The sequence below is a fragment of the Indicator indicator genome, chromosome 40, assembly GCF_027791375.1.
Source record: "Indicator indicator isolate 239-I01 chromosome 40, UM_Iind_1.1, whole genome shotgun sequence".
NCBI lineage: Eukaryota > Metazoa > Chordata > Aves > Piciformes > Indicatoridae > Indicator > Indicator indicator.
The window spans coordinates 446891-459049 of record NC_072049.1 but is presented as its reverse complement, the minus strand read 5'-3'; the positions used below and the strand labels follow the sequence as shown (position 1 = coordinate 459049).

Here is a 12159-nt window from a genome sequence, read left to right as displayed (position 1 = left end):
AGACCTGCGCTGTTCCACCAGGAACCTTTTTTACCTTTTTTTTTTTTTTTTCTTTTCTTTTTTTTTTTCTCTCCACACCCCCCTCCCCTGGGGGTTTAAGTTTCTCTCTTCTTGGAACTTGTGCAAATCAAGAGGCCACAACTTTAGGGCAGCCTTGGAACTTTTGAAACCGCTTAGGCCTTCACCTTTCTTCCCCAGCTGGGATTTGACTCTCTGGGCGGCCTTGGGGCCGTGGTGGTGCCAACAGTTCTCTTCTACCATCCCAGGTGAACGTGGGGGGGGGAATGTTCTCAGCAGAGTTAGGGAAGTTCTCATCCTTCTCTTACCTCCCCCACCCTTTTTTTGTGGTGGGTTTTTTTTTTGTTTGTTTGTTTGTTTTAAAATGTTTTTTCTTTTTTTTTTTTTTTTTTTCCCCTCTGAGTGGGAATCACAACCCAAAAAAAATAAAAAAAAAAAAAAAAAGGAAAAATAATTAAAAAAAAAAAAAGAAAATATATAAATTAAATGTGACCATCCTGGACAATACCCACGAGGTTCTCTCAGTACCTAACATCGATACAAGGCACGGCCCAACAACACACACACCACAGAGCACCGCGGAGCAGGGCAGGGCTGGGACCCCCCCCTGCCTGCCAGCCCCACGCCTAAGTGCTAACTGTTTGTCATTTGTCAGTTTGCTGCTGCCCCTCTTTCTTCTCCTTGGCTGGTGCAGAGGAAGTTGGGTTCCTGCTCTCAGCCCCTCAAGCAGACCCCTGTAAGCAGACTCCAGACACAGCTTCTTTCCCCCCTTCCCGCTGTCACTTCCTGAAGCTGCTCTCCGGGATGGTCAGAGTGCGGCGCCTCAGTTTTCTTCCTGATCCTTCCTCCAGCAAGTAAGTGACATCGATGGCTGCAACAGACCACAGGCTTTTGGTAACAGAAGGTGAGAAAAGTCACAGCTTTCCTGCTCCCCTCTTCAGCTCCTACAGGAGTTCAGTCTGGAGAGGACCAGGCTCCCAGGAGACCTTATTGTGGCTTTCCAGTATCTGAGGGGGGCTACAGGAAAGCTGGGAAGGGACTTTTTAGAGTGGGAGGTAGTGACAGGACCAGGGGGGATGGATCCAAGCTAGAGGAGGACAGATTTAGATGAGGTATTAGGAAGAAGTTCTTCAGCATAAGGGTGGTGAGACACTGGCACAGGTTGCCCAGGGAGGTGGTGGAAGCCTCGTCCCTGGAGGGGTGGTGAGAGACTGGCACAGGTTGCCCAGGGAGGTGGTAGAAGCCTCATCCCTGGAGGGGTGGTGAGACATGGGCAGAGGTTGCCCAGGTTGGTGGTAGAAGCCTCATCCCTGGAGGTTTTTGCAGCCAGGCTGGATGTGGCTCTGAGCAACCTGATCTAGAGTGAGGTGTCCCTGCCCTTGGCAGGGAGGTTGGAACTAGATGATCCTTGAGGTCCGGTCCCTTCCAGCCCTGACAATTCTGGGATTCTATGAAGTTCTTCAGAACCCAATGAAAAGCTCATTAAAAGTCAAAAGAGACTTTCATATAATGGTTTGGGGTTGGAAGGGACCTCCAAAGCTCATCCAGTCCAACCCCCCTGCAGTCAGCAGGGACTAGATCAGGTTGCCCAGAGCCCTGTCAAGCCTCACCCTGAGTATCTCCAGGGATCTCCAACCACCTCCCTGGGCAACCTGTTCCAGTGTTCCTCATGGTGCAGAACTTGTTCCTATATTCTCCTCCTTGTTTCCCAGTTCTCCTCAGTCTTTCTTTGCACCTCTGTTAGGTTTCTCAGGTGTAAGCACAGAAGGATGGGGGAAAGGATTTGTCCTCAGGAAGCTTTTGTGGTTACTTAAAAACATTTTAGGAGAGGCAAGTGTCAGCCACGAGAAATTGCCTTTGGATTGAGGGAAAATTGTTATTGCTGTAAAGAAAACTAATTATTAACCAGAGAATGGGTTGGGTTGGAAGGGACCTTCAAGATCATCCAGTTCCAACCCCCTGCCATGGGCAGGGATACCTCCTACCAACCCAAGGCACTCAGAACAGCACAAGAGACCTTGAAGATCATCTGGTTCCAAGCCCCCTGCCATGGGCTTCAACCTCCCAGCAGCCCAGGCTGCTCAAGGCCTCATCCAACCTGCCCTTGAGCATCTCCAGGGAGGGAGCATCCCCAACCTCCCTGGCCAACCCATTCCAACATCTCCCCACCCTCACCAGCAATCCCTTCAGACGAAGCCATTTATTCTACCACCACCCCCTGCAGCAAAGGGACCCCCTCCCCAAGCCTGAAGAAGCAATGCCACAGTGCCAGCAGGGCAGCAAACCTCACCATTTTTCCCTGGGATCTTCTCCAAGAGGTTCAGCAGGATCTGGTTGAGCCTCTCCCTCTGCAGGTGCCTCCTCTCCTCTGGAGTGCACAGCTGCCGTGGCTCCGAAGTGCTTTCTTCCACCTTTTTCTCAGTCTCACAGCTCTCACCAGAGGCTGCCTCTTTGTCTGCCTCCTCTAGGTTGGGCATCTCACTTGAGGCTTGATCTGGGTTTCCTAACACCTCCTCCATAAGTGGAAGAGGATCCTCTTCTTGGTTTAAGTCTTTCAGCTGCGGTTTTGAGCGATCTGTTTTCCAGGATGATCTAGCAGGGAAAACAAACAAACAAACAAACCAAACCACAAAGGGTTTCAGCATCATCACGTTTCAGATGCACCTGCAGGGCCAATTACAGTAAGTCAAGGCCTCCTCAGGAGGTTGGGGGCCTTGTGGGGTCACTTGAGTGAACACAACACCTGTCCTGACCCACCAGCTCCTCTCTATGGGAGGCTACCTTCCTGTGACCTCATCTGCATGATCACAGAATCCTTGGGGACCCTCCACGGTCATCATTGCTCTTCCTTCCCCTGCTGTGTGTGGGGGAGGCAGGCAGTGAGTGGCTGACTGCTGGCTGCAGCCTGTCCACAACACTTTTAGAATCACAGAATGCCCTGGGCTGGAAGGGACCCTCCAAGGGGATCTTTGTCCAAGCCTCCTGCAGTCAGCAGGGACACCTTTCAACTACAGCCTGGGGCCACAGCAAGCTTTGAATGTCTCCAGGGATGGGGCCTCCACCACCTCCCTGGGCCACCTGTTCCAGACTGTCAGATGCAGTCTCCTAAAACCAAACTGATTCTTTAGTTTTGATTTGTGAAGTCATAACTAAGGTTCTGAGCAACCTGATCCAGTGGGAGGTGTCCCTGCCCACGGCAGGGGGGTTGGAATTGGATGATCCTTGAGGTCCCTTCCAAGCCTGACAGTTCTGGGAGTCTATAAAAGATTTTTATCTCCCAAGTCAGCTGAGCTCAGCACTTCCTGATGCTTTTCTGCAACACTCATAGCTCTTGATGGCTACATTGAAAGTCTCCAATAGACCTGAGAGTGCTCTGGCCTGGGCTCCTGGCACATACAGAGGTGGGCAGTGTGCCAGGGAGGCCCTTTCCTGCTCTGCTCTTATTCTGGGTTCTGCATCTCCCACATTCAGCTGCTTTTGGGAGGTGATCTGCTGGAGAGCAGCCCAGTGGAGGACGACCTGGGAGTCCTGGTGGAGAAGAAGGTCTCCATGAGACAGCAATGTGCCCTCGTGGCCAAGAAGGCCAATGGGGTCCTGGGGTGCATTAGGAACAGTGTGGCCAGCAGATCCAGGGAGGTTCTCCTCCTGTACTCTGCCCTGGTGAGGCCACACCTGCAACACTGCATCCAGTTCTGGGCTTCCCAGTTCAGGAGGGACAGGGATCTGCTGGAAAGAGTCCAAGGGAGGGCAACAAGGATGATGAAGGTACTGCCCTGTGAGGAAAGGCTGAGAGCCCTGGGGGTGGTTAGTGTGGAGAGGAGAAGACTCAGAGGGGATCTAAGAAATGTTTATAAATATCAGAGGGTTGGGGGTCAGGAAGGCCTTTGATGACTCATGGAAACTACAGCACAGGAGGTTCCACCTCAACATGAGGAAGAACTTCTCTACTGTGAGGGTCACAAAGCACTGGAACAGGCTGCCCAGAGAGGTTATGGAGTCTCCTTCTCTGGAGACTTTCAAGTCCCCTCTGGATGTGTTCCTGTGTGACCTGCACTGGATTCTATGGTCCTGCTCTGGACTCGAAGATCTCCAGAGGTCCCTTCCAACCCCTAACATCCTGTGAGCCTTTTCTTTCCTCTTCCTTATGCACATCAGTAAGCAATTACCAAGACTGCTGCTGGATTCTCTCCCTCTTCCCTTGCTCTCTTTTTATCTCTTTGAAAGTTTAGAGGATTTAAATAACTTAAACTTATTATTTCCACAGCATCCAGGGCACCTGGGTAGGAACAAAAAGTGGACACAACAAACAAACACTCTCAAGACTCACCTGCCTCCATTTCTCTTGTAGTTGTCTGGCACATAATGAGGCTGTAACAACAACAAGAACAAAGATTCTGGTTAAGACCAACTAAAAACTCACAGTGCTGCTCTCTTTGCTGTGTTTTAGATTCCAGAGTCTCTAAACTCACTACAAAAAATTCAGCTTCCAGGAAGCTCACTTTGCAAAAGATTTGCCAGATGTGGCAGTGCTGTGCTCTGAGAGCTGCACAGGAGCACAGTGAAGAGCTGCTGCTTCATGAAGCAAAGAGGGGACAATGAAATGAAAAGACACTGAGATGAAGGCTGTCAAGGGAATCTCTGCTTCATGTTTTTGCTGCCTTGGACTGCTGAAAACCAATTTTTAAGCTATTTAAGACATAGAGGAGAGAAAGCCCTCCACAGCCAGGTTGGCACAGCCAGGCTGGCACAGCCAGACTGCACTGTGATGCTCCAGAGAGCTGTGGCTGCCCCCTCCCTGGAGGTGTTCAAGGCCAGGCTGGATGAGGCCTTGAGCAACCTGGGCTAGTAGGAGGTGTCCTTGCCCATGGCAAGGGGGAGTTGGATCTGGATGATCTTTAAAGTCCCTTCCAACCCAAACCTTTCTGTGATTCCATGAAAACATTAAAAAAAAATATTTTACAGTTGCAGAATTGTGACCAAAAAGTGAGTTTTAAGCTTTCCTTCCCTCAGGAGGGGCCTCAATGAAATCAGCCTCTAGATTTTAGTCAGAACCCACAATCTGTAAACTCACACATCCCCATTTGGTCAACATCTGTTTGCCTTTGAATTGCTTATTCTGTCTACTGCCAATTTTTCTTTCTGAGCTTTTATTCCAGCCAACTTTTCACCCAGACTCTGGATGGTTCTGTGTCAGCTTCCCTTGCTGTCCTGAGCTTCACTCAGAGAGCCAGAGGCTTTTCTCCTGTGGCTGACAGAGAGTTAGGGCTCTTCAGTCTGGAGAGGAGAAGGCTCTGAAAAGACCTTATTGTAGCCTTCCAGAAAACTGGGGAGAGACTTTTAATGGTGTGAGGTAGTGACAGGAGTAGGGGGAATGGAGCAAAACTAGAAGTGGGGAGATTCAGATTGGATGTTAGGAAGAAGTTCTTCCCCATGAGGGTGGTGAGAGACTGGCACAGGTTGCCCAGGGATGTGGTGGAAGCCTCATCCCTGGAGGGTTTTTGCAGCCAGGCTGGAAGTGGCTGTGAGCAAACCTGCTCCAGTGTGAGGTGTCCCTGCCCACGGCGGGGGGGTTGGAACTGGCTGAGCCTTGAGGTCCCTTCCAACCCTGTGACAATTCTATGACTCTAAGATGTGTCCAGGTGGAAACTAACGAAGCCAAGAGCAGCAGCACTTACTGAGAAGTCTCTCTTGGGGGTGAGCTTCTTGGGGAAGTGGTCAAAGGCATAGGGCTTGGTGCAGACAGGGTAGCGGTTGCGGTGGATCTTGTAGAAGAGATGAGCTGATTTGTCCAGCCGGTAATCACAGATGTACACATCCTGCTCCTTCACACCTTTTGGCCTCCCTGCAGGTTCAAAGCCAAGCACAGAGGACAGAAAAAAAATGTTCACCAGATTCAACAGGACACCCAGGAGGCATCAAAACCAAGCCCCACAGAGTGTTGGAGAAGCAGGGCCTGCCAGAGCTGGCAGCGGGCTGGGCAAGCGTCCTGCCTCCCTTCTGGGTCCCCACAGTGGGCACATTGCAGGCTCAGCACCCAAACCTTTACAGAGCTATTAACCACTGCTAGCACTTCCTCCTCCCTGCCCACAGCAATCCCACACCCTGCTGCTGCTGTCTCTTCACAGAATCACAGAAACATTCAGGCTGGAGAAGGCCATTGGAGCAGGCTGCCCAGGGGGGTTGTGGAGTCTCCTCCTCTGGAGATATTCAAAACCTGCCTGGATGTGTTCCTGTGTGATCAGCTCTAGGTGATCCTGCTCTGGCAGGAGGATTGGACTGGATGATCTTTTAAGGTCCCTTCCAACCCCTAACATTCTGTGTTTCTGTGATCATCAAGTCCAACTGAGAACCCTGCTCTACAAACTTCACCCCTGAACCATACCCCAAACACCACATCTAAACTACCTTTGAACACATCCAGGGTCAATGACTCAACCAACTCCCAGGGCAGCACATTCCAATGCCTGACCACTCTTTTCCTAATGCCCAGTCTAAACCTACCCTGTTGCAGCTTGAGGCCCTCTTCAACCACAGAATCACAGAATGTTAGAGGTTGGAAGGGACCTCCAGAGATACTCAAGTCCACACCTCCTCACTCCCTCCTGAAAAGCAGCATCACCCAGGTATAGTCTGCACAGGAATGCATCCAGGTGGGTTTTGAAAGTCTCCAGAGAAGAAGAATCCACAACCTCTCTGGGAAGCCTGCTCCAGGGCTCCCTCACCCTCACTGTAAAGAAATTTCTCCTCATGTTGAGATGAAACCTTCTGTGTTCAAGTATGTATCCACTGGTCCTTGTCTTATTGCTGTGCACCACCAAAAAGAGCTTGGCCCCCTCCCCTTTCCCCCCACTCCTCAGACACTGATCACATTGAATCAGATCCCCTCTCAGCCTTCTCTTCTCCAGACTAAACAGCCACAGGGCTCTCAGTCTCTCTTATAGGGGAGAAGCTCAGGTCCCCTAATCATCCTCGTGGTTCTCCCTTGGACTCTCTCCAGCAGGTCTCTGTCCCTCTTGAACTGGGGAGCCCAAAACTGGACACAGTATTCCAGGTGTGGTCTCAGCAGGGCAGAGCAGAGGGGAGGAAGAACTTCCTTAGACCTGCTGGCCACCTCAGCACCCCAGGATCCCATTGGCTCTCTTGCCCACAAGGGCACATTGCTGTCCCATGCAGAACTTGCAGTCCACCAGGACTCCAAAGCCTTTCTCTGTGGAGCTGCTCTCCAGCAGGGCAACTCCTAGCCTGTCCTGGTGCCTGCTGTTACTCCTCCCCAGATGCAGGACCCTGCACTTGTCCTTACTGACCTTCATGAGGTTTGCCTTCCCCCAGCTCTCAGCCTGTCCAGATCTCAAGGATGGCAGCACAGCCTGATGGGGTTGTCAGCCACCTCCCCCTCCAGTTGTGTATCATCAGCAAACTTGCTGAGGCTCCACTCAGCTCTGCTGCCCTGAGCCCTTTGCACCGGCAGGAACTATTTCAGCTGATCTCCCACATTCCCAGCAGGCTGAGTTGTGTTTTAGGTCTCCTTCCAGGAAGTTCCTTTACCTTTGCAGTAGGTGTAGAGGTCAAGAACACAGCAGGTGCCCACCACGGCCTCCAAGGGGATGATCTCATAGAGAGGGACACGGAAGAGTTCGTTGTGGTAGAACTTGCGGGACGGGGAGTGGTGAGTCTCGTGCGGACGGAAGTAGTGGTGGCCGAAGGCGAAGCGCTCCTCCCTGAGTGTGACAAGTGGGAAAGCATCAAGGCCTGGCCCTCCACCTGCTCAGCCCTGCATTTCTGAGCTAGAACAAGACTCTATGAGGATCACAGATCACAGGGTGTTAGGAGTTGAGAAGGACCTCTGGAGATCTTCGAGTCCAAACCGCCTGCCAGAGCAGGAGCATAGAATCCAGTGCAGGTCACACAGGAACACATCCAGAGGGGGCTGGAGAGTCTCCAGAGAAGGAGACTCCACAACCTCTCTGGGCAGCCTGCTCCAGGGCTCTGGGACCCTTATAGTAAAGAAGTTCTTCCTCATGTTGAGGTGCAACTTCCTGTCCTGTAGTTTCCATCCATTGCCCCTCGTTCTGTCACAGGGGGGAAGCAAGCAGAGGCTGTCCCTGTCCCTTCCTTCCTGACACTCAGCCCTCAGATATTGATAGACATTTCTTAGATCCCCTCTCAGTCTTCTCCTCTCCAGACTAACCACCCCCAGGGCTCTCAGCCTCTCCTCAGCAGGCAGTGCTCCAGTCCCTTCATGATCCTTGTAGCCCTCCCTTGGACTCTCTCCAGCAGATCCCTGTCCCTCCTGAACTGGGGAGCCCAAAACTGGATGTGATATTCCAGGACCGTCTCAAAAGGCCAAGCAAAAGCCCTGGGACCTACTTCTCGTTTTTCCAGAGCTTCTCGATGCGGAAGATGTCCAACTTGTCCCTGTTGATGTGGGACAGCAGCCGGTAGGACTGACGGACGGGGTGGCCGTCTGGGGTTCTGCGGCTGTCTCGCATCAGGTAAACGCAGTCACCTGCCAGGAGGCACACAACACACCCTTGTGAATCACAGAATGCTCTGGGCTGGAAGGGACCTCCAAAGCTCATCCAGTCCAAACCCCTCTGCAGTCAGCAGGGACAACCTCCACTAGATCAGGTTGCCCAGAGCCCTGCTGAGCCTCACCCTTCAGTATCTGCATGGATGGGGCCTCAACCACCTCCCTGAGCAACCTGTTGCACTGCTCTGCCACCCTCATGGTGCAGAACTTGCTCCTAACATCCAATCTAAATCTGTTCTTCTCTAGTTTGAGGTCATTGCCCCTCATCCTATCACTGCAGGCCTTTGCATGAGTCCAGCAGACCAAACCCCATACAGCCCTAGAAAGCAAGGAGCCCAGCAAACCCCAGGAGCAAACAGCTGAACTCCAGACAGGATGGAGAATGAAGAGCAGCAATGAGAAAGGAAGACTGAATGCAAAGTCTGGAATGCTGCAGGAGGATGAAGAATTCCCTGCCCTTGGACTTTATTTTAATCCTGGACTTTCCAAAGACTCTCCCATTCCCCTCTAGTAAACATCTCAACTGGTTGGACTCCTTCAACAGCAGTTCTCTTAGTAACTATTTAGGGTTCTTTCTAACCTTGGATGTGTCTGAAGGATAAAACAACAAAAAATCATCAGCAGGGAACTGAATTTTGTGGCTGCGTAGCTGCCTCTGAAAGACTCTGGGCTCCGAAGCAGAAAGGTTGTTTAGGGAACAAGCAGGCAGTGAGTTTGATGATTTATCAACCATCCCACACCAAAACACTGAGGATCTAATGCCCTTCTTTGCCTTTGCTTCTAAACCACCACCAGAAGCAGGCTCAGCAGCTTCCTTCTCTGCCCAGGAGGAGACTCCCATCCATGCTAAAGTTAATTGATGTTTCTTCACCAAGCAGCCTGTGAGAACTCCTCCTGCAGGTCATTCCCATACAGGCAAGGTTTCTACTGGCACAAAAGCCTCAGGTGTTCCCAAGAGGGTGATGTCAGAAATCTCTTATCTGATGGCAGTGGCAGCACAGCCACCAGCTGGCACCTACCTTGGCGCAGCAGCAGATCATCCCGCAGCAAGCAGATGTAATACACACAGCCAGGCTGGGCGTAGTGAGGACGAGGAATCATTGGAACCTCCTGGGAATGAAAAAAAAGAAAAAAAAGAAAAAGAGAAAAAGGGAAGGAGTTTCTGAGGTGCCCACCATAATTAAGTGCAAAATGGAGCTGAGAGCCCTCTGGAAATCTGTAGAAGTGGACAGAGAAAAATCACAGAATGTTAGGGGCTGGAAGAGACCTCAAAAGATCCTCCAGTCCAATCCCTCTGCCAGAGCAGGATCACCTAGAGCAGATCACACAGGAATGCATCCAGGCAGGTTTTGAGTTATCTCCAGGGAGGGAGACTCCACACCACCCTGGCCAACCTGTTCCAGGGCTCTGTTGCCCTCACAGGGAAAATTTTTTCCTCATGTTTCCATGGAACTTCCTATGCCTCAACTTCCACCATTGCCCCTTGTGCTGTCATTGGGCATCACCAAGCAGAGGCTGGCTCCATCCCCTTGGCACTCAGCCTGCACATCTTTATCAACATGAACGAAGTCACTTCTCAGGCTCCTCCTCTCCAAGCTACAGAGCCCTCAGCTCCCTCAGGCTCTCCTCGTAAGGAAGATCTTCCACTCCCCTAATCATTTCTGTGGCTCTGCACTAGACACTTTCAAGCAGTTTTCTGAAGTCCTTCCTGAACTGAGGGGCCCAGAACTGGACACAATACTCCAGATGCAGCCTCACCAGGGCAGAGTAGAGGGGGAGGAGAACCTCTCTCAACCTACTAACCACAGCCCTTCTAATCCACCCCAGGATGGCATTGACCTTCTTGGCCACAGGAGCACACTGCTCTTGCTGGAAGAGCTGACAGAGTGTGATTGAATCTAAGCCAAAAAAGCTACTCAGTAAAGTGAGAATCCCAACCTGGCTTTGCCAGTCTCAAAACTATCCAAGCAGGAGCTGCTTTAGTTTATAATGAAGAGGAGACTTTTGTTTACCCTGTTCACAGATCGAGGTTCACACTGCTCACACAAGTAGTGTTCAACATCAGAATTCACCCCCATGCAGTCACAGTGCTGCCAGACCTAGAAAAACAGAGAGATCCCTGTCAGAAATGCCTGGGATGGGAGTTAATCACAAATAAAAACACCATTAAGGACAGCCAGGAAACAAGAAATGAACTTATTTGAACTAATCCACACTATGGCAGATGACAGACAAGATCCTCATGCAACTGCTTGTGGAAGAGCCCAGAACTGCTGGAGTTGGTTCTGCTGGCAGCTGCTGAGAACTGCCAGCTACTTTCTACAGGAATGCAAGTTGCATTTCCTCTGTGGAACACAATCTTTCCAGTCTTTTGGAGAGGAAATTTAGGTCTGAAGGGGCAGTGGAGGCTGCTGAGGGGCAGTGAATCATAGAATCTAGAATTGTTAGGGTTGGAAGGGATCTCAAGGGTCATCATGCTGCTGAGGGGCAGTGGATGCTGCTGAGGGGCAGTGGGTGCTGCTGAGGGGCAGTGGGTGCTGCTGAGGGGCAGTGGGTGCTGCTGAGGGGCAGTGGAGGCTGCTGAGGGGCAATGGAGGCTGCTGAGGGACAGCGAATCATAAAATCTAGAATTGTTAGGGTTGGAAGGGATCTCAAGGATCATCATGCTGCTGAAGGGCAGTGGATGCTGAGGGGCAATGGGTGCTGCTGAGGGACAGTGGGTGCTGCTGAGGGGCAGTGAATCATAGAATCTAGATTGTTAGGGTTGGAAGGGATCTCAAGGATCATCATGCTGCTGAGGGGCAGTGGATGCTGCCGAGGGGCAGTGGATGTTGCCGAGGGGCAGTGGATGTTGCCGAGGGGCAGTGGATGCTGCTGAGGGGCAGTGATTGCTGCAGAGGAGCAGTGGATGTTGCCGAGGGGCAGTGGGTGCTGCCGAGGGGCAGTGAATCATAGAATCTAGATTGTTAGGGTTGGAAGGGATCTCAAGGATCATCATGCTGCTGAGGGGCAGTGGATGCTGCCGAGGGGCAGGGAAGGCTGCCGAGGGGCAGGGAAGGCTGCCGAGGGGCAGTGATTGCTGCCGAGGGGCAGTGGATGCTGCCGAGGGGCAGTGGATGCTGCCGAGGGGCAGTGGATGCTGCCGAGGGGCAGTGATTGCTGCCGAGGGGCAGTGGATGCTGCCGAGGGGCAGTGGATGCTGCTGAGGGGCAGTGATTGCTGCAGAGGAGCAGTGGATGTTGCCGAGGGGCAGTGGGTGCTGCTGAGGGGCAGTGAATCATAGAATCTAGATTGTTAGGGTTGGAAGGGATCTCAAGGATCATCATGCTGCTGAGGGGCAGTGGATGCTGCCGAGGGGCAGTGGATGCTGCCAAGGGGCAGGGAAGGCTGCCGAGGGGCAGGGAAGGCTGCCGAGGGGCAGGGAAGGCTGCCGAGGGGCAGGGAAGGCTGCCGAGGGGCAGGGAAGGCTGCCGAGGGGCAGGGAAGGCTGCCGAGGGGCAGTGAATCATAGAATCTAGATTGTTAGGGTTGGAAGGGATCTCAAGGATCATCATGCTGCTGAAGGGCAGTGGGTGCTGCTGAGGGGCAGTGGGTGCTGCTGAGGGGCAGTG

General features: G+C 52.1%; 1 protein-coding gene across 2 annotated transcripts in view; it reads right to left on the bottom strand.

Moving 5' to 3' along the window:
- Window positions 1-527: 527 nt before the first annotated feature.
- ASH1L (ASH1 like histone lysine methyltransferase) overlaps window positions 528-12159 on the bottom strand; it is a 54647-nt gene continuing 43015 nt past the window's right edge. For both annotated transcript variants that reach the window (XM_054397034.1, XM_054397035.1), the window contains exons 21-28: window positions 10561-10647; window positions 9568-9658; window positions 8386-8524; window positions 7564-7736; window positions 5694-5860; window positions 4346-4386; window positions 2309-2610; window positions 528-889 (exon numbers count right to left, since the gene is read on the bottom strand). In XM_054397034.1, coding sequence (XP_054253009.1) covers window positions 798-889; window positions 2309-2610; window positions 4346-4386; window positions 5694-5860; window positions 7564-7736; window positions 8386-8524; window positions 9568-9658; window positions 10561-10647 — 1092 coding nt within the window. In that variant the 3' untranslated portion in view covers window positions 528-797. The remainder of the gene's footprint in view (window positions 890-2308; window positions 2611-4345; window positions 4387-5693; window positions 5861-7563; window positions 7737-8385; window positions 8525-9567; window positions 9659-10560; window positions 10648-12159) is intronic.